The 26156-nt window shown below is 58.6% G+C and overlaps 2 protein-coding genes across 6 annotated transcripts in view; one reads left to right on the forward strand and one right to left on the reverse strand.

The window, feature by feature from the left end:
- The window catches only part of KIFC3 (kinesin family member C3), a 39598-nt gene extending 36433 nt beyond the window's left edge, over positions 1 to 3165 (forward strand). For 4 of the 5 annotated variants that reach the window (XM_030298434.2, XM_030298436.2, XM_030298438.1 and 1 more), the window contains 6 exons: positions 66 to 189; positions 393 to 522; positions 613 to 842; positions 1064 to 1198; positions 1556 to 1664; positions 2466 to 3165. In XM_030298434.2, the coding sequence (XP_030154294.1) occupies positions 66 to 189; positions 393 to 522; positions 613 to 842; positions 1064 to 1198; positions 1556 to 1664; positions 2466 to 2491 (754 nt within the window). In that variant the 3' untranslated portion in view covers positions 2492 to 3165. Of the gene's footprint in view, positions 1 to 65; positions 190 to 392; positions 523 to 612; positions 843 to 1063; positions 1199 to 1555; positions 1665 to 2247; positions 2277 to 2465 lie in introns of all 5 variants that reach the window. The other variant, XM_030298435.2, reaches the window with a different exon arrangement.
- A 992-nt stretch (positions 3166 to 4157) lies between these two features.
- Positions 4158 to 25327, reverse strand: KATNB1 (katanin regulatory subunit B1). The gene is made up of 20 exons (XM_030298440.2): positions 25201 to 25327; positions 23748 to 24052; positions 19214 to 19344; positions 16040 to 16157; positions 10676 to 10776; positions 10022 to 10063; positions 9311 to 9394; positions 8975 to 9090; positions 8476 to 8547; positions 8164 to 8314; positions 7873 to 8063; positions 7628 to 7758; positions 7166 to 7216; positions 6232 to 6299; positions 5973 to 6092; positions 5733 to 5882; positions 5372 to 5448; positions 5217 to 5291; positions 4844 to 4960; positions 4158 to 4564 (listed from the first exon to the last, which is right to left on the reverse strand). Exons 2-20 carry the CDS (start codon positions 23785 to 23787, stop codon positions 4432 to 4434), a joined length of 1968 nt encoding a protein of 655 aa, XP_030154300.1. The 5' UTR covers positions 23788 to 24052; positions 25201 to 25327; the 3' UTR covers positions 4158 to 4431.
- Positions 25328 to 26156: the final 829 nt, after the last annotated feature.

Here is a 26156-nt window from a genome sequence, read left to right on the forward strand (position 1 = left end):
GGTACAGTGCAAGCAGAGGCAGAAGTGGGAGGAGGGAGTGACCGTGTCGTCTTCTGTCCCCACAGGGACTTGCTGGGGCAGGAGCCCCAGGAGAAGCTGGAGATCCGGCTGTGCCCAGACGGCAGCGGGCAGCTGTACGTGCCGGGGCTGACAGAGTTCCGGGTGCAGAGCGTGGAGGACATCAACAAGGTGCAAGGCCGGGGCACCTGGAGGCAGGGAAGTGCCGGGGAGGCCCCCACGCGCAAGTGGGGCCGGGCAGGAGCGGGACATAGGCAGCCTGTCCGCAGGTTTCCTCCTCTGTGAAGTGCGTAGGGTGAGCCTCCTCGGGGACAGGGTGATTGCAAAGACCTCACTCCAAACCCTGGGCCTCCGCCCTCCCTGCCCCCTGCCAGGTGTTTGAGTTTGGCCACACCAACCGCACGACCGAGTTCACCAACCTGAACGAGCACAGCTCCCGCTCACACGCCCTGCTCATCGTGACGGTGCGCGGGGTGGACTGCAGCACGGGCCTCCGCACCACGGGTGAGTGAGGGCGCCGGGCGGCCTGGCCGAAGACCCCTGGCACCTGCCCCCACTGGGGCGGCCTCGACCTGCCCGGCACCCTCCCCACAGGGAAGCTGAACCTGGTGGACCTGGCCGGCTCGGAGCGTGTGGGCAAGTCAGGGGCTGAGGGCAGCCGCCTGCGGGAGGCGCAGCACATCAACAAGTCGCTGTCAGCCCTGGGGGACGTCATCGCCGCCCTGCGCTCCCGCCAGGGCCACGTGCCCTTCCGCAACTCCAAACTCACCTACCTGCTGCAGGACTCGCTCAGTGGAGACAGCAAGACCCTCATGGTGGTGCAGGTGAGGGCCTCGGCTGGCCAGGCAGGGTGGCCCTTCGTGTGTCGGCCTTGGCCAGCACCGTGACCAGGGATCCCCTCCCCCTGTGGCCCCCGTACATCAGGCTGTGCAGGGAAGGGACACCCTCGTCCTCTGCAGCTTCAGTCAGTGAGCATGCTGCCCCCTCCAGTTCTGTCAGGGAGGCCTGTTGGCCTGGGTGGAGAGTGAGCTCTCGTGTCCCCTAGGTGTCCCCCGTGGAGAAGAACACCAGCGAGACGCTGTATTCCCTGAAGTTTGCAGAGAGGGTGCGCTCTGTGGAGCTGGGCCCTGGGTCCCGCAGGGCAGAGCTCGGGTCCTGGTCCAGCCAGGAGCACTTGGAGGTATGGTGACTGCCACGGGCCCATCTTGGGCAGGAAGGAGGATCTGGGATGGGAGACGGCCTAGAGCGGCAGGAGAGGGGAAGATGCCAGAAGGGGGTGGACCTAGAACTTGAACCTGGGAGCCTTGGTCTATTTCGCTTTGACCTCAAAGATAACCTGGGGAGGTCCCCAGCTGGTTGCCGGGGGGGGGGGGGGGGGGGGGGGGGGGCGGGTTGCAGGTTGGCACACAGGTGCTCAGTTATAACTCATATTCTTCTTTACGTGTATTATCTCATGTAATTCTTGCACTAACTGAGCACGGTGGAGGCGGGGAGCCAGGACCACGGCCCCCGCCCACCTGCTCACCCCTGCCCACAGTGGGAGCCGGCTTGCCAGACCCCACAGCCCTCGGCACGAGCACACTCAGCCCCCAGCTCCGGGACCACCAGCCGCCCAGGCTCCATCCGGAGGAAGCTGCAGCCCTTGGGTGAGCCTTTAGGGAGTGGGCCAGGGTGGGTGGGTGAGCCTCCCCTACGGGCGGATAGCCACTGGACTGCCCTTGCCTGAATGGACTTTTTGTTTTCCTTTTTGGTTAAGTTTATAAAACCCATCCAGAACCTGTTTTACCACCTTTTCTAGCCCTGGGAAGTAGTCAGGGCAGACCGTGCTAGATCCATTTCACAGATGGGAAATCACAGGCTCCCTGGAGAGGGAATAGTGTAAGGAGGAAGCAGCCCTTCGGGCTCCTAGCGGGGCTACTGACTTGAGGCCCAGGACCCAGTTCTCCCAGGCAGGGCTCCAGCAATACACACCTTCCAAAGCAGGCCAGGAACCCCCTGTTCTGGGCCTTGGCTCCTAGGGAGGGTGGGGGGGCAGGGCCCAGCCCGTGTCCCGGGTGAGGAGTGAGCCCGGCCGTAGGACTGGAATGCAGAGCTCCAGCCCCCTGCCTGGCCCCACTCACAGAAGGGCCTGGCAGGTGCTAGAGTGCAAAGAGGTAGGGGCAGCAGGATCCTGGGGAGTCCTGGCCCAAGGCAAGCCCACCAGTGAGACGCCTGTTGCTTTGATTTCAGCCTGACGGCTGGGGCTGCAGAGTCTCCAGGTGAGTGTGGGGCCAGTGGCCCGGGCCTACCTGCCCACCTGCCTGGCCATCTTGGGTTGCAGGGCTGTGCCGGGGAGATGGCTGCTCAGGGCTGGGTCCGTCCTGCTGCCTGCTGTTTGTGCGCTTCTGCCTGGCTCCCTCCTGCCTTTATGCACAGAGGCTGACGAACCCCTCCTCCCCCTCCTGCAGGGAAGTCAAGGCCGGTGCCTGTGTGATGGACGTGTCCACCCTACCAGACCGGGGACTGGGTCGTGAGGCCTTGCTGGCCCGCTCCTGCTGTAGCACTGGGAGCCTAGGAGGCAAAGGCCAGGGTGGAGGCACCTCTTCCACCCCGTCTCCACTCAGAGATGAGAAACATGCTCAGAAGGAAATGGTGTCTCTCGTCCGTGGCTGTGGGTTCAAGTGGCACAGGCCGGAAGGGTAGGGATGGCCCACTCTGCCTGGCAGGCCCGGGCCATCAGGGGGCCCTCACGGGGAGGGCAGGAGTATGCGGGAAGGTGGTCCTCTCGCCCAGCCTGGTCTGACTCTCCCCTGCCTGCCGGGCCCCGTCTCTAGTGGGTGCGCTGAGGAGCCCCCGGGGGGCACAGGAACCATGACACCCGGGCAGTTTGGTGGGCACCCTGAGGCAGCCCTGGCCACACGCGGGCCCTGTGCTGGACATGTACATAGTGTTCTAGGTGTACATAGGGGCACGGCCCTCCCCGCCGAGGGCTGGCCTGTATTTATGGCTGGCAGGAGGCCAGTGGGCGGGGATTCTGCTGCTCCCCTCATCTGCCTGGTACCAGGCGCTCTCCTTGCTCACTGGCCTCTTGACATCTTCCCCCCTTTGAAATCCTATTTAAGAACTTTTGGAAGCTTAGCCATTTTTACTTAAAATAAAAACCTTTTTACACAAGTGTGGTCTCAGTTGGTCTCGTGAGGCCCTGGTCAGATTATGGGGATGAGCCTTTGGCTCCACACTGCTAGCTGGTCACCCACAGCCCTCCTGGCCTCTCCTGAAGGCCATGACTGAGTAGGTCCAGTGCCCCCTGGCCACCCTTGTCACAACTGGCCCACCCACACATGTTATCGCCTCCATCCTAGAAGATGGGAAACGATGGCTCTTCAAAGGCTTGAGAGCCACAGCCCGTAGGGCTGGGCTAGCCTGGCTCCCCTCGGTCCTGGCCTTGCCCCTTAAGTGGACCAGCTGTAGGTGGGTGCCAGCCTCCTCCCAGGGCTACCGGACCCCCACCACAAGCTCAGTAACTCCCCACTCCCACCCCCCGCCGTGGGGGTTGTCAGCCTGTACCTGGTCTTGGCCTCGAGGGGGACTGCACAGGGGCTCAGTGGGGCCCCCTCTCCAACTGGGGCGAATCTACCAGCTGCTGCCAAGGAGCACAAGGGATCAGTGCTGGGGGATCCTGCAGGGAGTGAACACAGTTCAGAGCCCTCATTGGAGGACAGGGCAGCTGCCCTTCCAGTCCTGTCCCTGGAGGCCTCTCAGAGAAGGGGGAGTGGTTTGGGGAGGGAGGTGGGCTCTGTGGCGGCCAACCTGTGAGGCTGGGGTCCTGGCACCCTGAAGTTTACAGCTGTCGGCTGGCCATGGAGGCACCCACAGGACAGCTGGGAGTGTGGCTGAGACAAAGGGATGGGCCGGTGGGGGCGACCCCTTGCCTGTTTCCCTGAGCCATGAAAGGGGGGAGCTGCTGCCCCCCCCCCCCCCCACCATAGGTCTGAACTTGCCCCTTCCTGCAGGCCTGGCACTCTGCTGCCCCCTGCTGGCCACTCTGCCTGGTGCACTGCCTCCGGGAGGGGGAGCGGTCTCCTCCGTGAGGGGCCAGGCAGGCAGCCCTGGGCCTGAGAGAGCCACGTGGCCAGAGAATGCCCCTCCAGGCAAACAAACCGGGGAATAGTTACAAATTTAATAAAATCCACCTTATAAATTACAGCAGCAGCCCCAGGGCGCTCTCTGCTGCCCCAAGAAGCGGGAGTTGGCAAAGCTGGGCAGCCACTGCTGGGGAGAAGTTGAGAGCTCAGGGCTGTGCAGGTGGCCAGTGGGCCAGCGCCACCACCTCCAGGATGGCCGCAGGGCTGCAGCAGAGGCCAGGCAGAGGCTCACGGGCCCAGGAGTGCACAGGGAACAGGAGTGGGGGCTGAGGCCAGACCCAAGAGCTCCTCAGTCCAAACTGGCCATGAGTAGGTGCAGCTCGCGGAAGGCACTGCCGTGGCGGCCACTCAGAGCCGACTTGCTCTTGACGAGGGCACTGATGCTCTTCAGCTGCTTGTAGCAGAGCCGGCACTTGTGTAGCCTGTGGGCAGAGAGGTAGCGCTTGAAGTGCCAGGGCCTCTGTCAGACCACTCCCGCCCTCCTCTTGGAGGCAGGCCAGGACGCAGGACTCATCCAGGCCACACCCGGGCTCAGGGCAGAGCAGGCCACCCCCATCCCACGGGGGTAACACGGCCGAGCCACTGTTCCAGGCACAACCTCCTCTATAGGCTGCCTATAGCAAGGCCGTCGCTGAGCAGGCTGGGCCCCCAGGCCCGTGGACCCCGACATCCCAATGCCGACACACGGCTGGGCCCCTCACCTCTCCTCCCGGCTGATGTCCACACCCACAGATGGCGGGGCCGCCAGGATGTCAGTGATCAGGGGCAGAAACCGCTGCAGGATCAGCTTCAGGGAGGTGCAGCCAGTCTGGACATAGCTTCAGAGGCAGATGAATGATGGAGCCACAGACAGAAAGATAAACAGAGAGCAAGGTCCACAAAGAGGGGTAGACGGAGGAACAGGGACAGCACAGGCTTGTTCTCAGCGCAGCCTCTCCCGACTTGGCGGGGACGGTAGAGCTGCAAAGCCGCTTCACACGGGCACCAGCCCTGGGGTCCTTCCCGTCGTCCCCGAAGGAGCCTCTTGCCCCTCCCATCCCTGACGTGAGGCAGTTGTGGCTTCCCCACGCCTACCTCTCGTACTTGCTCTGCAGAAGCTTCTCGATCTGCGGCAAGACCGTGGTGCACAGGTCCAGCTTCCACAGGGAGCTGGGGAGAGGGCGGGGGACGTGGGCCCTTAGCACCCAGCCCGGCCCGCTCCGCCAGCCCCGTCCACCACAGCGACTTACGCTTTCTGGTTGACAATGTTGAGGAGGTCCACTACCACCGACAGGTCATTGATAGCCACGGCTGAGTCCACCGACGTCTGTGTAAAGAGAGCACCTGTCAGAGGGGACCGGGGACACAGCGGCCCCTGCCTGGGTGTGGTGTGATGGACTTTGTCGTGGGGTGTTAACAAGACTGCACCTAAAGTGATGACCGTGAGGCCCACAAGAGGTGTTCGACAAATGGCAGCTTGTGAGGACGATGGTGGCAGAATGGGACATGAAGTCAGCCAGTGTGGTGACAGGGGCCACCCAGCCCCACTGCCCCGCCTTGCGCAGCCTTCTTCTCGGCCAGCCCGACGCCTGGGGGAAAGGTGGTGCTTGCCTTGATGTCACCCGTGGTCCACACGGCCCGCACGGTGTCCAGGTTCTTGTGGCGGCTGGTGAGTACCACGCACATGGTGTCGTGGCCTTTGCGGATCTGCGACATGGCGTCCTCGTCGACCAGCTCCGCCTGCTGGGGGATCTTCACGGCCTGTGTGGGACGGGTGCCCACGTGCTGGTGGTGAAGCTCCGCCCTCGCCCATGGGCCTCCTTCCCGCCCTCAGGTTGGACCCCCACTCACGGGCAGGAAGTCAGAGGCCTTCAGCCCAATGGGCTCATTCCGGGTGGCAGGGATGATGGCAGGCTCGGCCTTGGGTGCAGGAGTGGGAGTGACGACCGGGGGCCGGGGCAGGACCTCGAGCTGGTAGGGTCCAGAGCTCAGCGGGTAGCCAGCCTGAGGCCTCCCTGTCTGCCCACCCGGGCACGGGAGGCCCCGACCTTCGCTGGGGACCTCGGCCCCTCTCCCAGCCCCACACTGCGCCCCCTACACCTAGACATACATTTGGCACCGGGAACTGCGAGTCCATGGGTGGGCTGGGCTTTGCCGCCTCCTTGGCTGTGGCCGTGTCTGGAGGAAAAGAGAAAGGTCTCTGGGTCAGGTCAGGTCAGGCCAGAGGGACGGGCGGGAAGAAGGCAGGCCTTGTGGTGGACCTCTGGGTGGCGCCTGTTAACTGGGGGAGATGGGCAGGAACCAGTGGGGCAGCTGAGGAAGGAGACATCAGCAGTGGGGGGTTGGGATGGGGGTGGGGGGGAGGGTTAGGTGTGGGAGGCTCCTGGGAAGGCCTGAGGGTGGGGGTCGGACCTGTCCCCTCCCTTTCCACCCACTCCACCACAAGTCTGGCAGAAAGCAGGCATCAAGTACGGTGTGTGGATGGGACCCAGGGAGCTCCCAGGAGTGGCCATCCTGTCACCTCACTGGGAATGGGGTGGGGGTGGGGGTGGAGACATGCAGTGAGTAGATGGTGAGTGGGAAGCACAGGAAATACCACCTTGAGGGCGAATGATGAGATGGCCCCTTGAAGAGGAAGCCAGGTGGAGGAGGGGAGGGACGTGGGGGCTAGCCTCCAGCTCCCAGACCCCAAGACCCGCCCCCCTCCCACCTCCCTCCCACCTGCTGCTTTTCCTGGCTCTCTCTTCTCCACCGGCCCACAGGGGCCCTCTCTCAGCACACCACTCCCCTGCCTCCACAGCACGTCCCATCCGCAGACCTAGCAGTGTGGCTGTCTGTCTGCCGTCTGTCCTCCTCCCTAGGGTGTGGGCTCTTGGGGGGAGCACCTGCCCGCCTTGCTCATGCTCCATCACCAGGGCCTAGCAGGGGGCCGGCGCACAGCAGGTGCTTTTGGGTGAGCCCAGAGAAACTGGAGATGGTGCCACGGCAGATGAGGCCTGGGGAGCTGGTGACCCTGGGAGGCCAAGCTCCGCCGCCCGACTCACCGTCCTCGGGGGGTGCCGGGAAGGGCTCACTTCTTCGGGGTGGTGTCCGACCTGCAGAGGCAAGGAGGGCTGGGGACTGATAATGGCCAGCCTGGGGCTCCTGCCTGAGCCCTCAGAGCCGGGTTGGCCTGGGACACAGGGGATAGAAGGTGGTCCCCGGGTGCACACACAGCTGCAGACCTGTGACCCTGTTCCTGGTCCCAGGAAACCCCAGGCCTGCGCCCTCCCATCTATTTGCCCCTATGGGGCCTTCCCTTGCTCGGGATGGGCTGGGGCAATGAGTGACTGCGGGGCCTCTGCTGGGGCCTTGAAGACCTGGGACAGAGCCTGGGTTCCAGGTGTAAGCTGGGAATCAAGCCTCGGAAGCACAGCGACATCCACACCGTCCCCCATAAAGCACCGTTGGCCTCCATGCACAGATGGGGGCCCCGGGCTGGGCAGGGGCCGGGGGGCGGGCCTCACTGATGCTGTTCTTGGGCTGGAAGATCTCGTTGTACTCCTCGGCGTTCTGGATCTCGGCCCGAGACTCCCGCTCGTCCCGGTCATCCTCGCTGCTCGGGCTACGGCGCTCGCTCTCCGAGTTCTGCTTCACCCTGTGGGGCGGGGCCGAGCCGATAGGAGGCCGGCCCCGCCAGCTGGGGCCGGTCCCCCAAAGCCTTCTCAGTGCCGGCCCGCCTCCTGAGCCCTCTGGGGCCCGAGCACCCTACCTCTGCGGCTTGCTGCAGGCCGTGCTGGGCCGCTCATAGATGCGCCGAAGCGGGGCACTAGGGTGGGCTGACTGTTGCGCCAGGGGCCGGCTGTCCTGCACAAGGTCCTGGGCCACGGTGCCTGTCCTGGTGACCCGCGTCAGGTCCACCACATAAGAGGAGACGTTGCTCTGGGAGAAGGCCACACCTATCTGCAGGAAGTGGCAGAGCTGGGGTACGGGAGGGCAGGACCCCAGCAGGGCTGGGGGGGACGTGAGGGCCTGAGGGGGAGGCGGTGGGTGGCTCTCTCACCAGCTGGTCGTTGCAGACAGCCAGGTCGGCCACCTTGCCCCAGCTGACCAGGACCACGTCAAAACAGCGCTCGGGCTCCCAGCCATAGACGCGCAGAGAGTCCTGGCAGCCACTGTACAGGCAGCAGCCGTCGGGGTTGAAGAGGACGCTCCTGGGCCAGGCGAGAGTGGGCCGTGGGTCCCAACAAGTCCAGGAAGGCTGTGGGGAGCCCCGGACAGAGGGACCAGAAGCGGGGACGGGAAAGGCCCACCCATACCCACATCCCATGGCCCCGGAGGAGGGCCCAGACCCGCCACCCAGCTGCCTGCGCACCTGACAGGCCCTGGCTCTCCTTCGATGCAGCTCACCACCTGGAACTTCTCCAGATCCCAGAACCGGATGGTCCTGCAAAGGCAGCCAGGCTGTGCCGGGGAGCCGGCGGCCCCGTGCCAGCCTGCATGCGGGCCCGGGGCCTGGAAAGCCCGCTTCTCTGCAAACGCCCGTCCCTCTGGGTTGTGGCCACCAAGAGCAAGGCCTAGGGCCAGGGGTTGACCCTACACAGGCAGGCGAGGGGCCGTGGCAGGTGGGAGGTGAGCATGGGCTTTAGATCTGGACATGCCATGACGGCCCAGGACGCTGGGGCCCGGGAACCAGGGCTGGGGGTGAGATGGGACCAGGACCCCACCCTGGCACGGCCGGAAGTCAGTTCGGTCTACAGAGCATCACCGGCATAGGACACCTCGGGACGAAGATGGACTGGGACAGAGAGACACACACAGAGGACAGAGATGAGAGGTGGCAGTCATGGGTCACAGGCCTTGCTCCTCCTCACCTGTCAGAGCTGCCAGAAGCGAGGAGGTACTCATTGGGGTGAAACTCCACCACGTTGACAGGCCCCGTGTGACCAGGAAACTCGGACATCATCTTGCCAGCAGTCAGATCCCAGAGCTGGGGCAGGGCGGGAGGGAGGTCGGGACCCGGCCTGGGACCTCGTCTGCCCGCTCTCCCTCTATTCCCGCCCCGGCTCTTTATCCATGAGCCGCCTTCCGCTCTCGACAGGCTTGGGATATTCGAGCCGACTGGGGGTGGGGGGGATGGCGGAGGACCCAGGCCGAGCGTGATCAGCAGACCTCAGCCCGCCCCGGGCCCAGGTCAGGCCAGGAGCTACCTTCACTGTGTGGTCATCTGCGGCCGATGCCAACCACTTCCCGTCGGGGCTGAACCGCAGACACCGCACAGCCTGGCTGTGTCCCTGAGGAGAGGACAGAGCGCCGAGCTCACCGTAGGGGCCTAGGCCCAGCGGGCCTCCCTCCTCACCACCCCGCCCTTGACGAGCAGGCCTGTGAGGGAGGGGTCATGGAGGGTGTCACAGAGGGACACTTCTCCTCACGCACTCAGGACTCGCAGTCCTGCAGGATGCTCCAGGAAATGCAGATTTATCGGTCATTCATACTAGTTTGGAAAGCAACATATCTCACGCCTCTTTTTGCAGACGTACGTGTCCCCTCTTAATGTCAAGGGTCTAAAAACGTCCAAAATTACTTACTAAACTCGGTGCTTCCAAACCCATATGAACAGGAATACTTTTCACCTAATGACACCTGTCATCTGCCTACAAAGCCAGAGTACGGAGCACAGTTTGGTAAATACGGCTCTGGGAGGAGTCATGGAAAGCGGGGGACCCAGGTGGACCGCCCACAGCACTCCTGCTCCGCTCTAGGTTCACGTTTCTCACTTGGACCCTCATTTCCCACATCGTCACCCATATGGGACAGAATTCCGCCCTCACCCCACCCCCCGTGCCAGGGTCTGGGCACCACCCCATGCTCCACGCCTGCATGGTGCTCGCGGAATGACCGACAAAGGGCGCCCTCCTTACCCTGTATCGGAAGACACAACCTTTCCTCCTGATGTCCCAGAGCTGTGGGGAGAAGAGCAGAGGGGCAGAGTCAGGACAGGTCATTACCAAGGTGGGCTTGGCCTCGAGGGGCCAAGCTCAGTCCCGGTGCCCAGCTCAGAGGGTGGTGTGCGGCCATGAGCAGAGAGGGGTTCTAGGCACCCCCAGGTCATTATATCCCAAAACGACAGGGTTCTGGAAACTGTTCACTAAAGGTGAGGGTTTTTTTTTTTTTTTTGCTGAAAATCTTACATTTTAATTTTTATTTCTTTTTGAGAGAGAGAGAGCTAGTAGGAGGGGCACGGGGACAGAGGGGACAGAGGATCCGAAGCAGGCTCTATGCTGACATCAGTGAGCCCAACGTGGGGCTCGGACTCACGAACCATGAGATCATGACCTGAGCCAAAGTCGGATGCTCAGCTGCCCGAGCCACCCAGGTGCCCCAAAGCTGGGCATTCTGAGAATGTCTGGCAAATGTTTCCACATCCCTCTTCCTTGGAAGGTGCAGACACTACCAGAGGGAAGACGCACCCCCCACAGAGCCAAAAGCTACCTGTGTCGTCCTCAGGTACGACACACAGCCCAGGGCCCACTGCTGGCCCAGCGGGAGACACGGGGCACAGAACAGTGTCGCACCTTGATGTTCGTGTCCTGGGAACCTGAGGCTACGAACTCGCCGTACGGGTGGAAATCCAGGCTGCAGATGTTGGCTTTGTGTCCCATAAGTGTGCGAAGAACTGTCAAGGAAGAGAGCAGAGACGGGGCATGAGGCGAACGAGACACCCAGTGGGGGAAGGGCTGCCACATTCACTTGTGTGTGTGCCTCCGTGGTAACCACACAGCAAACCCAAACAGCGATTTTAAAAATAGGGAGACAGATCAACCGGGGTCCTACCACGCCGACTGATTTTCCTATTTTCCTATTTTCCTCCTGATAGATGAAGCCACTTCTGTCATTACCTAAACCCCCAGGAAATGTAGCACACGCTCCCTGTAGCTCACGCCCCTGGGCTCGTCCCAGTGTGTGCTCACAAGGACGCTGCCCTAGAGTCAGCAGAGCCGGACAACGATTGCACTCGGTTCACTTACGCTCTCCTGGGCCCCCCCGCCACAGCTGAGGCAGAAGAGGGGTGCAGGAGAGGTCCATGCTGGGGGAAAAGCTGCTTGGTTGAAGAGAGAAATCCAGGAAGGCTTTTTGGAGGAGGTGGTATTTGAATAGGACATCAGTGGGTGGAGGATGAGGGAGGATATCAGGCAGAGGGAAAAAGGGGACAAAGGCCCCAACGAGGGCAGTTGGAGGGCATGCCTGGAGTGGCCGTGGTCCTTACACCGGCCCCATGTCCAAGGGATCTGGAGGGTGGCTGTGAAGATGGGACGGGTGCCATGTGAACTGAGAACACAAGGAGGACATGACTGCTGCCCTGGGGAACCTCAGCTCCCATCCGTCAAGCATCTGCAGGCAGCTCGGTGGCCAGGCCCAGCCCGACCCTCAGGCAAACCTTGTGCTTCTATCTCAGAGTATTTTGGGCACGACTCAGATTTGCTTCTTGTCTCTGGCCTCAAGCGTCTTGCTTGTTAAAAGATTTATAATTTCACCACCTGAATGAAACTGATCATCCCATAAGTGTAGGGGCCAAGGGGTGTGGAATCCAGCCATCCTTAGGTTGAGCCAAGGTGAAACAGTTGCCTCGTGAGGTAGTGAGTTCTCCATTGGAGGTGTTCAAGCAGACTCCAAACATAATGCTTTAGGGACAAGAGAGTTGAGCTCCAAGTACTAGGTCAGTTAAACAAACTCTAGTGTATGATTGCCTCCTTCCCTCAAGGTCCAGGTGCAGGACTCTGGAGCCAGACAGAAAAGGGAGCAGTCTGGCTCTGCTCCTTGCTTGCTACGTGACCCTGGGCAATCCCTTACCCCCATCTGAGCCTCGTAATGGTCATGATCAGAGTTAAGAAAGTAGACATAAGGTGCTTAGCACGGGCCTGCACGCAGTAAGTGCTCGATGATGCCAGCTACAGTTATTCTTGTAATTCCTTTCTGCACGAAAGCTGCTTCCTCTGTCCCCCCAGTGGAACCTTCGCCCGTCCTCCGGCCTCAGAGCACATATCCTGGTTCTCTGTCTTCTGACACCAGTGATGACTTCTCAGTGCCCATGACCATTTGGGCGCTTCCCTCGTCCCCAGGACATGTGCTGAGCACTTCTGGTGTGTGGAGAACAGCCTGAATGACATCAGCACATTAGCACCGCCCCCAAACACCAACAGGAGGTGGGCGAGGACCTAAGGCTCAGAGGGTGAAGCAGCCTGCCCGAGGCCGGTCAGCAGGGTGCAGAGCCAGAATTTAAAGCAGGCATCGGCGTCCTGAGAAGCATGCTTCACCACGTGACCCTTTACCTGAGTCAAGGGCGCTCATTGGTCTATGGCTCCTAACACGGAGCCAGGTGCACCTAAGGGCAGGATCAAATGAGCTGCTCCGGTCTTTATCTGCCTTGAGGTCAAAGTGCAGCCCTCTGCCCCCTGCCCACCACATCCACCCATCCTACTCACTGCCACTCTGCAGCAGGCCCTGTCAGGCGCCAAGCTGGGACCGACCCATTTTTAGCTCCTCCAGAGTGTGACGAGGCACACATCTGTTGACATCTGTTGACTAATTCAACCACCACATCTGTTGCCTATCTAATTCAACCACCAAAACCTGAGCGGCCGCCTCTCCCCACTCTCCGGAGCCGTCACATGCCACGGGGGGCTCAGGGGCTGTTTTGCTGGCCAAATCCGGGGCCGGAGGGTACAGACGTGTGCTGGCCCCTGCTCCAGGCCACGCCCACCTCCCAGCCCACTTGCTTTGCACCCCACGGCAAGGCTTCCAAACTCCAGCCCTGCCCCGAGAGGATGTGGCCGGTTCCACCCCTGTGTGGGCCAGATTCCCGAAACGCAGGCTACCTTCCTGTGGGATGGCTGGGCTGACCCACCCTTGCCCTCTGGCTGCGCTGTGGAAAGCAGGCAGGACCACATTCTTCTGGCATGACTTCTGCCCTTGCTCTTCTGTCCCGGGAGGGCTCCTGGAAGTCCTGCTACTGCAGGGCTCGGTCACAGGATCCCGGAGTCGCGGAGCGGAGGGGCGCCCTGGATCCGTCTGCCCGGTGTGAGGACCTCCAAGGCGTCCTAGCTGAGTAGCCGTTCGACCTCTGCCTAAACCCTCCAGTGATGGGCTGCCTTTCGAGGCAACCCACGTGACAGTCAGGCAGCCCTTTTAGAAGTCCCTGTGCACCTGGGATGCCAACTGGCCCGTTGTTTTCACTTAAGCTGTGATGGGAGGGGTGGAGGTCGGCCTGAGGTCTTAGCTCTTCCCGCCAAGGCTGCTGACGGCAGGTTTCCGTCCCAGCATCGAACCCCCCGAGTGGCAGGGTGAACGGCACTAGGATTTGAGTCTTGATGCCAGGATTTGAGTTCTGCCACCCCAGCCACGGAGTCTTTATGGGGGCCCTCCTTGGGCCCCACTTCGCCCATGTGTCAAATGAGGGGGCCCTGCCGACCTGGCTCTGCATCAGAATCATCTGGAAGCGTACTGAAAGCCAGATTTGGGCCCACGCCACTGCTGAATCGGGTTCTCCGGGAGTGAGGTCTGGGCCATGTGTTTGTAATGAGCTCCCTGTAGAGTAGCAAACACTGAGAGCCCAGGGCCCGGGAATCCCACGGGTCATCGGTCTTCATTCTTTGCCTGCCTCGAGCTCCTCACATTTCCCTCATGTGTGAAGTAGTCACGGCTGAGAAAGCGTGGCACCCTTGGCTCCTCCCTTTCGTCCCTTGCTCCTCAGTGGATGGTGAATGGCCGGTGCTGTCCACTGGGATTCCGATCCGGGTAGAGACTTCCCAGGCACACTGCCTTCTGCCCGAGCCGTTCTGCTTTCTTAGCTGGAGCCCAGCCAGCCGGAGCTTGCTCCTCCCCGGGCCCCGGAGTCCAGCAACACCCAAGCACAGCATGCCCTGCCTGGCTCCCGCGTGTGGCCGGGCAGTGGGAATGCACGCCGCCGAGACACTAAGCGCGCAGCCCCGGTTTGTTATCTCAGGGGCTTTGTCTTGCACATGCAGCCCATCACCGGGCGGGCAAGCATCACCCAAAAGGCCCAGGGGTGACATCTCTCTTGAGGACCATCTATGTAAGAAGACCGCTATTCTTGAGCACAGAGAACCTGGCCACTGGGCATGTGTGGCTGATGGCTGCTGTCCTACAGCAGAGGTCGAGCACACACCGCAGGAGAGGCCCAGAAAGACCTCTGGGTCTCAACCAGGCAAGGGGGCTCTCTTCTGGAAAAAGCAACCTCAGCAAGACCCCCGCCACAGTTTCCTCTCCTGTCCTTCAGGTACCGGAGGGCCTCCGCCCGGCATGCTGGCACTGGCAAAAAGCAGCGAGCAAATAGGTTTTACTTGGACCTCTCACTGTTGGCCTGCATAGTGTTCTGCAAAAATACTGAACTAGCTGTCAACGTTCAGAAACGGGGGGATTCCACTGAAAGTTCCAGATTCCCAGCTTCTCTTTAAAAAGTCTGTACGGCAGGGTGCCTGGGTGGCTCAGTCGGTTAAGCGTCTGACTTCGGCTCAGGTCATGATCTCACGGTCTGTGAGTTCGAGCCCCGTGTTGGGCTCTGTGCTGACAGCTCGGAGCCTGGGGCCTGTTTCAGATTCTGTGTCTCCCTCTCTCTCTGACCTTCCCCCATTCATGCTCTCTCTCTGTCTCAAAAAAAATGAATAAACGTTAAAAAAAAAAAAAAAGGCAAAAATTAATAAATAAATAAAAAGTCTGTACGGCTGGCAACACTGGGCCCAGGCTGCCATGTGGCAGCCCCCCCTTTGAGGGAAGGCAAGACGCCCCACGTGGCCCGGAAGCAAAGGCGCAAGTTTACACACTGAAAGATCCCAGCAAGGATTTAGTATAGGACCAAGGGTCACCACTGCAAAACCTCAGGACACCGGGACAAAGTGCCTGCGAGCAGATACGGGACCCAGGAAACTGCACGCGTCTCCCAACAGCAATCAAACGGCAGCCTAACATGCGATGTCGCTGCACCTTCAAAATTCTGAGGGAAAACTATTTCCAATCTAGAGTTCTACAAACTCTAAAAAATAAATAAACAAGGATGAGGGTAGAATAAAGTCATTTTCAGCCATGGATGGTCTCTAAAACTGAACCCGTCATGCACCCTCTCTCCGTGAGCTATGAAAGAACGTGCTCCAGCAAAAAGAGGCAGAAAACCAAGGAAGATGGCAAATGTGGACTCTGGCGCAGCCAGGCTCCCGTCACAGAGCTAACTCCTTGACTTCTGTGAGAGGAAGGCAGCAAGAGACGCACAGAAGGGACGGGAGTTGCCACGATACCATGTTCCTCAGAAAAGCGGAGGTAGCGAGACACGAGGCAGAAGGACAGAAGGTTGAGGCCCCTGGAGGATGGGAAGGAGTGAGGTGAAGGCTTCTCATTTCCGTCATGATTATTTGGAGAATGGCCGGCATTTGGCTTTTTAAGCTCTGTACAACTTCTATAAAGATGAAAACCAAGTTCAAACAAACAGAGCACAAGGAGACAGAAGACCTACCCGCCCTAGGCCCCATTCCTGCAGGCAACGGTTGCCCAGAGCTGAGAGGCGGCGCCCCCACGTCACGGCGCACGCACCCCGGTTCTCCCCACGGGCCCCCACACTTGTTCCTGTGTCTCGCGTAGCCCCTGATGTTCTCCCAGGTTCTGAATCCACACCGACACCCACCCGCCCATCCACAGGTGTCCGGGACATCTCCTGGGCGCCTCCTGGGCGTCAGCACCCGGAGGCGGCAGTGACGTCGCTGCTGCCGGGCTCACGGGGGCGGGCAGTCGCCACCCGGTATGGTCAGGTTTCCAGGAGGGAAGCACCCAACACAGTCAGGACAGGCTTCCCGGAGGAAGCAGCTCATAGCAGAGCCTGAGACAACACGACTGCAGGCGTACATGTGGGGAAAGAAAGCGCAGATGCCTACTTTTGGCAGCTTCTAGGTCCCAGACGCGGATGGAGCCCGACTGGGAGCCGGCCACGATGAGCTCCTCCGGGGTGTTGAGGCGGACGCTCTCCACTGGGGACGTGTGACCTGTCAGGCTCTGTGGAGAGAGGGTAGCAGCTTCAGGGCACTGTGTGGAGAAGCCCCCGCTGCTGCCCCAGTTTCTGGCTCCCCAGGAAGGGCATCAGCAAGAGGTGGCTCAGCAGGGAGGCTGTGCTCCACGGAGCCACACCGAGGCTCTCCCGCACGCAGGCTGGGCAGCCACTTCTCTGGGCCTCGGCCTCCAGGGCCCAAAGGGAGCCAGAGCCCGGTCACGCTCCAAACCCCTCCCGCTGCCCGGTGTGCCCCAGATGAGGACATCGTTTGCCCAAATGGCCCTGGGCCCCTTACAGGGGAGCCGTTGACCCTCCAGCCCTGAGTCCAAACCACTAAGCTCTGCTGCCACCTAGGCTCTGCTTCCATTCCCACTCTGCCCGGCCATGCTCCTCAGGAGGAGAAACCCTGACAGAACCGAGGCCTGGCTGGTCAATGGCACACACCTCACCCCTCTGGAATGCCTGGATCCCCGGGGGTTGCCCCTGGCGGAAAACCCGGCCACACTCCCAGGCAGGGGCTGGTGGAACCCAGAGAGCTTGGCAGTGACTCTACTGTTAAAAACTCTCATCCAACTCAGCGCAGGCCAAAGCGGGGCAGGGCTGGGGCAGGGCTAAGCCAGGTCCCAGCCCAGCCCCTTAGAGGGGTGGGAGGTGCTGGCATTTCCAGCTTTCTGGAGAGAAGGCTGGAATGTGAAGTCCATGGCATCTGTCACTCCCCGCCCAGCACTGACCACCTCGAGGCACAGTGGTGACTCCATCATTGTTTGCTAAGACGATGTTCCGAGGGAGGGGTGGAGATGGCAGGGGAAACTGCTCCCCAGCAGAACTACTCAAAGGCCAGACAGTCACAAGCAGCCTGTGTGACTCACAGACGTCACCAGTAGGAGTATAAATGAGTAGAAACTCCATGGGGGGCCAGTGGGCAAAATGTGTCCACACTTAGAAATGCACATTCCCTGCATGCCACAACCCTACCTCTGGGGGCCTCCTCTGCACACGCTCAAACACATGGCAAACAAAATAGACACAAGGTCGTTCACCGCAGCGAATCTTTTACACAAAAGACTAGAAGCCACATAAGTGCCCATCGGAGGAAATTGGTCAGCTAAGCTGTGGTCCTCCATGCAACAGAAAACTTATTACTTGGCCATGAAAATGAATGAGGGAACCGTCTGAATTATAATAAAGACTCATCTTCATGACACTTCAGGTGAGAAAAGGTGAACGGTGTATACAGAATACTGTCTGTATATTAAAAAAACAAAAACAGAAACAAAAACAAAAACAAAAACAAAAAAAAGAAGGGGGAAAATCCTGGAAGGATATAAACTAATCAGAAACTGTGCTGTGGTGGTCCGTAGGGAAGAAAGTGGGAATCGGGGGAGGAAAGAAGACCTTTCACTGCTTACCCTGGATCATTTGGATACTGAACTGTACGAAGCTCACACATACTCAGAAACACACAAACAGGTAAAAGTGGACCGTCTACAGGGGGCGTAGCATGGGCCTGAATCCAAAGGTGAGCAAGAAGGTGGTGGGGGTGAGGAGCTGAGAGGCCTGGTATGCAGTGTGTAAGCAGGGGAGACATGGGGGGAGGCCTGCAGGCTGACCCCAGCGTAAGAAGGGGGTCCCCCACCGTCTGGTGGGGGACGCGAGCATGGGGTCACCTCACGTCCATTTTGGTTGGTCTTTATTGATTCGTTTTCAATCAGTATGTGTTACTTGGGCATTTTGGGGGTGGGGGTAGGACACACTTGAATCCCAAGAATAAAGTGAAGCGAAACAAAGCAATTTCAATTCTGTTCTTTACCCTGGCCCTGATTTAGCTTGGATCTCAGTTCTTGGCTGCATCTCACAGAAATACTGAGGTGATTAAGTTTCTACTAAAAAAAAAAAAAAAAAAAAAAATCACTTCCTATCCCTTATCTTTATCTTCACGTGGCCAAGAATCATAAGAATGTTAATACCCTGCGCTGGTAAGGTCGTGGGGGGGATGGGGGGGGAGGGCAGGTCCCCATTCTTCTGGCAAGAATATAAATTGATTTCTGGAGGGCAATTTGGCAATATGTTTCGAAAGCTTTTTAAAAAGTGCACACCCTCAGATAATGCAACCATCGCAGATCTGTTCAAAGATTGAGGTAGATGAGGATGTTCCCCTCTGTGGCTGAGCAGAGCCACAGCACTGGAAATAACCTTTAGGCCGGGAACAGGGCAATAGCTAAGCTAATTCCGGCTCATCCCTACAATGGAATACCAGGAAGTCATTAAAAATCACGCTGTGGAAGGATATTTGTTGACACCGGAAAATGCTCGCAAACAATAAAGACTGTTATCTTTCCAGGCTACAGAGGAATAAGATAGTGCTCCAAAAATATATGGTTATATATTGCTATGATGCGCATGTGTGCACGTTTGCACGTGTGTATATGTATGCCTGTATATGTATCTGTATCAGCACCCAGAAGGGCATAGACCAAAATACCACGTGTAGTGGTCTTTGGATGATGGAAATAGATATAATTCATTTTTGTATTTTTCTCCTTTATGTTTTCCTGTTTTGGAGGCAGTTTGGGGCAATGAATTCATTGTGTGACTGGGAGAAAGTGTTATTAAAGAACCAGCTCGCTAATCAGCTTCAACCTGGTGCCCTCAAATCTTTTTTGTGGAAGGAGACAGGGAACGATTCAAAGTAACCTCCAAGCGCAGCTGACAGGTGGGCGGATGGGCCAGCGGGCAAACCTCAATCTTGAGCCCATGGGCTTATTTTAGCTTTCTCACATAGGCTCCCTGGAATTCTGTCCACCAGCAGGGGACTTCCCCATTCCTGAGGGCTAGCTACTGTCCCAGCCATCGGGATTGTCCTGGGCCTCCCTTGAGCAGATGGCTGCAGGCCGGGGAGGTGGGCACTGATGTCGTGCTGTGTCCCCCTAGCCTCCGGGTGCCCTAGACCTGACAGAGCCTGCAAAGCCACCTGCTCCCCAAGCCCCGACCCCACCCTGCTCCCCAAGCCCGTCCCCTCCCTGGGCTTTTGTCCTGTTTCCCGCAGGCTAGCGAGGCTCACCATGATGCAGTTGGGTTTGTTGATGGACCATAAGTTGACACGGCAGTCATCTCCACCAGTAGCCAGCAGCCGCCCGGAGGCTTTGCCCAGTACCAGTGAGGACACATTGCTGGCGTGGGCAACAATCTCCTCTACACGAGAAAGGACAGGAGGAAAAGGCATTCAGAGAAGGCGGCCCCTGGTCCTGGCACGTGAAGCCCAGGCGGAGGGCTCTGCCCACTACAGCTCCCCTTTGGTGACACCCTGCCATGAGCCGAGGCCTGGCTGCTAGGACAGGCCTTGCACCTGAGGCAGAAGTGACTATTTCTCAACCTCAGGCATTCCTGTTCCACACTCCGGCCTGACGGTTTTCTCCTTTTTCTGCATATAAACTGATAGTATTTTTATGTTTACCATGCTCAACTTAAAAAAATGACTTGCGGGGCGCCTGGGTGGCGCAGTCGGTTAAGCGTCCGACTTCAGCCAGGTCACGATCTCGCGGTCCGTGAGTTCGAGCCCCGCGTCGGGCTCTGGGCTGATGGCTCGGAGCCTGGAGCCTGTTTCTGATTCTGTGTCTCCCTCTCTCTCTGCCCCTCGCCCGTTCATGCTCTGTCTCTCTCTGTCCCAAAAATAAATAAACGTTGAAAAAAAAAAAAATTAAAAAAAAAAAAAAAAAAAAAAAAAAAGACTTGCCTTTTGTATTTAGCTCTTTCTAAATAAAGACAATTAAGCGGTAAAATTCATAAAGTCACGAGATTGATATGTTCATTATACTTTATCTATAATACAAAACAAAAACAATTATTAAAAGAAAAAATATTGACCCACATACCACCTAAGCATCTCTCTGGGGCTGCTTGCTACACACATAAACCCACTTTGGAGAACATACTTGGACCATTCAGGTCAACTCTAGACAAGCTATCTCCAAGTGAGCTCACCCAGGGCTTCAGCCCCCAGCTTCAGAATCATGGACCAGGTTCTGGTCTGAGCTCTGCTACTGTAGGCTGTGTGGCCTTAGAGTAGTCACTTACCCTCTCTGAGGGCTGGGTTCCTCCTCTGGTAAATGGAGGTAATAACAGTGCTTGGTTCATTGAGTTGCTGAGGATTCCCTGAGAACATTCTGTTAAGCCGTGCTCAGTGGTTGTTAGCAAGGCTAAGGCACAGAGAGTGGGCACTGGGGGCCCCGGCAGGCATAGGCGGGTGGGCTGCCGGGGGGTGGGAGGCCCGGGTGTGAGGGGTGGGAGTGAGGGCTGACCAGACAGAGTGGGAGGTATGGCCCCGGTGGGCAGCCATGAGGGCCCCTAGCCAGGACTGCTGATGCTGCAGCGGGGGAAGCAGACGTAAACCACAGAGGGTCTCATCAGTGCTCCAAAGGGAACAAACATGAGCAAGGAGCTAAGAGGCAGCCCAGGCCTCGAAGCCAGGCCCTAAGTGACTTCCTCCTGGGAACGAGGAGGACAGAGGACAGGTCTCCCCACACCAGCATAGGGAAACCCCCAATATGCCGACGCCCTGAGGCAACCGGGAGGCCGGCTTGGGTGACGCTGAGGAAAAGCGCTTGCGGTCGTTGCACAGAGGGCCTCTCCTGCGCTCCGGCCTCCACCCTGCCTGGGGGTCTCTGTGGCACTGGCTTCGCACCACAGGGCGGGTGGGAAATGGGGCCCAGGAAGGCTGCTTGTCAGAAGTGTGGCTCAGAGGGGATGTCATCAAAACTGCCCTGAGGACCAGACCCCCAGGCTCACTGTCACAGATGATGCGCCACCTCAGGGCCCCGCCCGGCCAAAGCCCTGCACAGGCTGAGTCCAGCCCCAGCAGAGGCCCACGTGTCAGCGGACGCCTCGGGAACCCCATCACTGGACTCAAGGGAGCTGAGTCCCTCCCTAATCTGCATCTCAACTACGGGCAGTTCTGTCCTCTAGACACTGTAGGGACAGATGCCTGGGGTGCTCTGGGGCTTTGGCCACAGACTCTTGTCTGTTCAAGAGCTTCTGTTGGGACCTAGTGACTTCCCAACCCAGAAAGAGAGCACCCACCTTCTCCCTGAGCACTCAGTTCCCAAGCCTTGGGCCTTCTCCCCTTCTCTGAAAACACTCCCTGCATACACTGCCCTCCACTTGTGACCTACCTAAAGGCCTGGGTGTCTACCTTGGCTCTCACCCTTCCCGGGGAAACCTCTGGCTGGGCTCCACCTCACCGGGCTTTCTTGGGCACACTGCCACCCCTCTCTGGGCCTCAGGACTACTGCCCCTTAATTCGTATATAAACGTTTCCTGGGCAGCTGCTCCAGGCCCAGCACTGGGGAGAATGTGGGCAACGACAGTGAGAAGGTTCCTGTGTTTATGCTATAGCCTGATCAGATGGGTCCTGGGACATGGCATCCCTCTCGAAGAACCACAGATGTTGGGGTAAGAAGGATGTGGAGGTTGGGTCTTTCTAGAGGGGCTCAGCTCACTCCCCTCTAAGCAGCCTGACCAGGGTCTCTGGCCTGATTGGAGCCCCTGGAGGAGCCGGGGACCAGCAGGAGAGGGAGGTACGCCATGGGCACCAGGCAGAGGAGGCTTCGGCATGGGGCACTGGCCTAAGAACTCTCCCTCTGGCCTGAAGGACAGCAACCACCAATGGCCCAGGCCTGGGTACCGAATTTTAGTGCAAACAAATAAAATTCCTCACAGCATCTCTTGGCAGGCCAGGCTGATGGCTGCCGCTCCACCCTCTGGCCCAGGCCTGTGCCAGGTTCTCAAGCTCAGTTGGCACAACCTGGGCCCCACGTCCCAGCTAGAGCCGGGGACACTGCATTCTGACAGAGGTGCTGAGGATTTGCATCCTAAATGGAAGGTGCAGAGAATTGGGTTTCAATGACCCAAACTGGCCTAGCACCTTCTGATCTTTGCTGGACTCTAAAGCCACAAGGAGCAGGGATCATTTCGCTTTGGATCTTCAGACAGCTTATACTCGTGGCGGCTGCTATGCACATGAACTTGTCAGCAGAACCGACGTGCCTGATCATATTACCTCTTGTTTGAACACTTTGATGGCTTGATCTTGCCTTCAAGATAAAGCCAGGGCCTCAGAAGGGCTGGGGTCCCGTGGGCAAAGCCCCAACAGCCTCATGTGACACACTCTCTCCACTGCCGTGCGGCAGCCTTCTTTGAGCCCTTCCAACGTACCGAGCTTCCTGCCCCAGGGCCTTTGTACGTGCTATTTAGGCAGCCTAAGCACTCCCCTACCCTGACCATTATCTAGTTAATGGACTTGAAGCACAGGTCTCAGCTTGGAATCAGAGAAGGAGAAATGGAGGGGTGTGGTTATTTGATTCCTGCCTGTTGCTCTCCCCAGGCTCTGAGCCCCGCTGCACAGGGACCTCATCTATTTTGCACGCCACACCCCCCCTCCGGACTGCCTCCTCAGTGCCTGATTCTATGCTCAGGAAAGACCAGCTATGAGGGAATATATAAGCCCCAAAATTACAGAGCCACTCTGTCCAAACTGTACTCTCCTTGGGAGTCCATAACAGGGTTCTCCCAGAACCCTAGGGCTAAGAACAATTTGAAACTGCCCAAACTTCTCATTTTACACATGAGGACACTAAGATCCAGCAAAGGGCTTTGCCCAGGTTCTGAAAACAGCTCAGAGGAGCCTTGCACAGCTTCCGAAAACAGCTCAGGGAGAGCTCATAGCAAAAGGTGACCAGTGTGGGCACAGCAGATCTATGACAACCAGTTATTATAGGTCAGAGGGACCTTTGGATCCTCAAGATCCTTTCCAGGGGTCCAAGAGAAAACTATTTTCAGAATAACACCGAGATGGTACGTGACTTTTACCCTCTCGTTTGCTCACAAGCATACATGGGATTTTGGGGGGGAAGACATGTGATGACATCATCACAAATGGCATGTTTGACTGTATATGCCTGTGTTTTAAAATGTCTGGGTATTAATTCCTAACGTGTAAATATGGATAACTCCCATAAACAAAAAGCCGTCAGGGTCTTCAACAATTTTTAAGAGTATAAAGAGGTACAAAGATCAAAACGTTTAGAACTGCTAGTGGAGAATAACGTGAAGGTGGGTAATGTTGCTGCTCAGTCACATTCCAGACCCTTTTGCCAGCACCCCTCAGCCTCCCCTCTCACCCCCACCCCCGCTCCAAGATGCCCCACCTCACGGGGGCAGCCCGACTCGTGAGATGTCTGCAAATGCCAAGAACACCTCTTGGCATTTCTCTAATCCCGCCTGTCAGCCTAACTGCGCTGAGAGCTGCTTTTATGTTCACCACCTCGCTTGGGTCTCACAGCAACTCTGGAATGTAGGTGTGATCATCTCACTACACAGACAGGAAACTAAGCCTCAGAGAGGCTAAGTCACCTGCCCAGTGTCACCCAGCTAAGAAGGGCCAAAGTCATGATTTGCTTCCTGGTGTATCTTACTGCAAAGCTGGGAGTCTCTCTCTGTGCCAAGAACAGGAGACAAAGCTGGGGGTTCTGGCTCTCCAGCAACAAGCAGCTAACAGAATAAACGGGGCGAGCAAGAAAAAAAGAGAGAAAATCACTCACGCAACTTCCAGGCTGTCTTGGTGACCACGGGGGTGGCCATCCTTCAACCGGCTGCACCTGAAGCTCTGCCCACAAGATAGACTGTGCTTTCCTCCAGGGGTGGGGGTGGATCCCCCCCAGGATCCGCCAGTCAAGTTGGCAAGGAGTTCCCACACATCCAGGCAGAGGGAATGCCTCGACTCTCAGCTCCGGATTGCCTCCTGGTTTTAAATCATTCACAGCAGCCACAGCAGCAGACTGTGTGTGCCCGTCAGGATCCTGGATTGTGGAATGTCAGGCTTGAGCCATCTCAGCTCAACCCTGGGCTGGAACACAGACAGAAACGATGGCTTGTTAGAAAACACTTGGTATGAGTTCGCCGAACTCTGGGCTTGCAGAACTACAGCTGCAGCTCCCTGGATCACCAAGGCCACTTGACAAAGAGACACCCACCAAAGCCACCAGAGCCAGGAGCTGCACTGCCAATCGGGTTTGAGAATCTGGAGGAGGCACCTCAGGCAGGGTGACTTGGGACCCAGGGAAAAAAGGTCCTCCCAGATGCCGGGATGATGGGATGGGAGGAGGCTCTGTTCCAGGAGGCTGGCCGCCTGAAGTGCAGCAGCCGCAGTGGGGCGGGGAAGACCACATGTCCGCAGTTCAGACAGATCTCTGGGAATGACTGCTGTGTCTGACGCTATGGCAAGGGGGTGGAGTCAGAGGCTAAGCTTATGGGCCCAAGAGAGGCACTCCAGAGACAGGCATTTAAGTCTTCTCTGGGTAGAATCTCAAAGAGGGCCCCGAGGGTCCAATCCCTCCGTTCGTGGCAAGGAAACTACTCCTGGCCCTGGCAATTCCCAAGGACAGACTGGTAACTAGGTCTCCAGTCTGGGCATGAGTCGGTAGGACTCCTCAACTCTAAAAGGCCACCTCATGAAGCCTTCTACCCTCTTCTTCCAAGCCTCTTTCCCATGAACCCTCTCCTGTCCGTCCCCTCTCTCCTGGATTCCCCAGTTCTGCCTCTCTAGTCCGCCGTTTGTTCCCTTTCTCCTTGCTGCCTGTGTCCCCCATCCGTGCATATCCTGTCTCCTGGGCTCCCTAACTTGACCCCTGCCTCGCCAGACCCCCTTTATTTCCCTCCCCACTCTGCTATCAGTATCCCCCCATTCATTCACTCTCCTGCTTCCAGTGTCCCTATTCACCGCCCATCCTCCTGCAGACCCCCAGCTCCGCTTCCGGCCTCCCGGCTTTTCTCCTCCGGCCCCCAAGCCCGTCCCGCCAGTCCCGCCCGTCCCGAGGCTGGGGCTGGTCCCACGGCCTCGCCAAATCCTCCCACTCCTCTCGGCTTGCGGGGCACGGGCTCCAATTTCCCCCCGCCCGGAGCTCTCTCCGCCACGGCGCGGCTCGGCCCGGCCTGGAGTGGCCCGGTCCAAGGCCCATAGGCCCCCTTTCCTCCTCGCCCCCTCGCCCACTCCACCTGCAGCTGAGGCTCCGGAGGCCGAGGCTCCTCTCCAGGCGCGACCCCCACTTGCCTCCATCCCCTGCCCTGATTGGCCGCTGCTTGACAACCGACCCTCACAACAAAACCTCCGGCTCAGAGCCCCGCCCTCCTCACCACCCGCACCAATGAGCCGCCGCGAGCGCTCCACCTCCAGCCAGGCTTGACCAATCGAAGAAGGCGCTTCTGCCGCTTTTCCTAAGTACCCGCCCTCTTTTCCTGAATTGGGACTAATCACGAGGAAGGAGAATTCAAGAGCCTCCCCTCAGCTTCTAATTAACCAATGAGGGCTGTCATTTCCTTGGTCCCGCCTCCACCTCAAACTTTCCCTTTCCTCCGCTTTCCTTCCCTTCCTCAAACTTAATTCGCGTTTGAAAGCATTTCGAGCCGCCCTCCAATGCCGGCTGCGCCAATCGCTTTAGCAACCGTCCCAATTTAACCAATAAGCTTAAGCCTTATTGGAAAACCCAGTTCGCAAGTAGCCAATGGGGCGGGGACATCGGGAGCAGCGTGAAGCCACGGATCTTCCATCTTGGAGGGGGGCGAGGAGGTGAAGTTTTATCACTTTGCGGTAGTTCCTGCTCCTTCCCTCTAGTCGGGGGCGGTGCTGCGGTGGTCTAAGAACTTTTCTCCTCTTCTCTGGCTCGGACTGGAGACCTTCAGGGAGACGGAGCTTGATCCCGGGTGCGAGCCGAGAGTGGAGATCCCGGGTGCTGCCCCACGGCCCGGCGTCGGTGAATGGATGTGTGGGCTGCCACCTTAAAGGCACCACCAACCAGAAATCGGAGAGAGGCCGGCTTCATTTGATTCGTGGGCAGGAAGGGCTTAGGGAAGGGCCGTGACCGGCTGGAGCCGGGGCCCCACACGTGGCCACGCCGCCTAGGAACCGCTCATTAGGGACTCGAGCCCACTGGTGATGCCCAGGGCCTGGTGCC

Source organism: Lynx canadensis, chromosome E2 (assembly GCF_007474595.2).
Source record: "Lynx canadensis isolate LIC74 chromosome E2, mLynCan4.pri.v2, whole genome shotgun sequence".
Lineage (NCBI taxonomy): Eukaryota > Metazoa > Chordata > Mammalia > Carnivora > Felidae > Lynx > Lynx canadensis.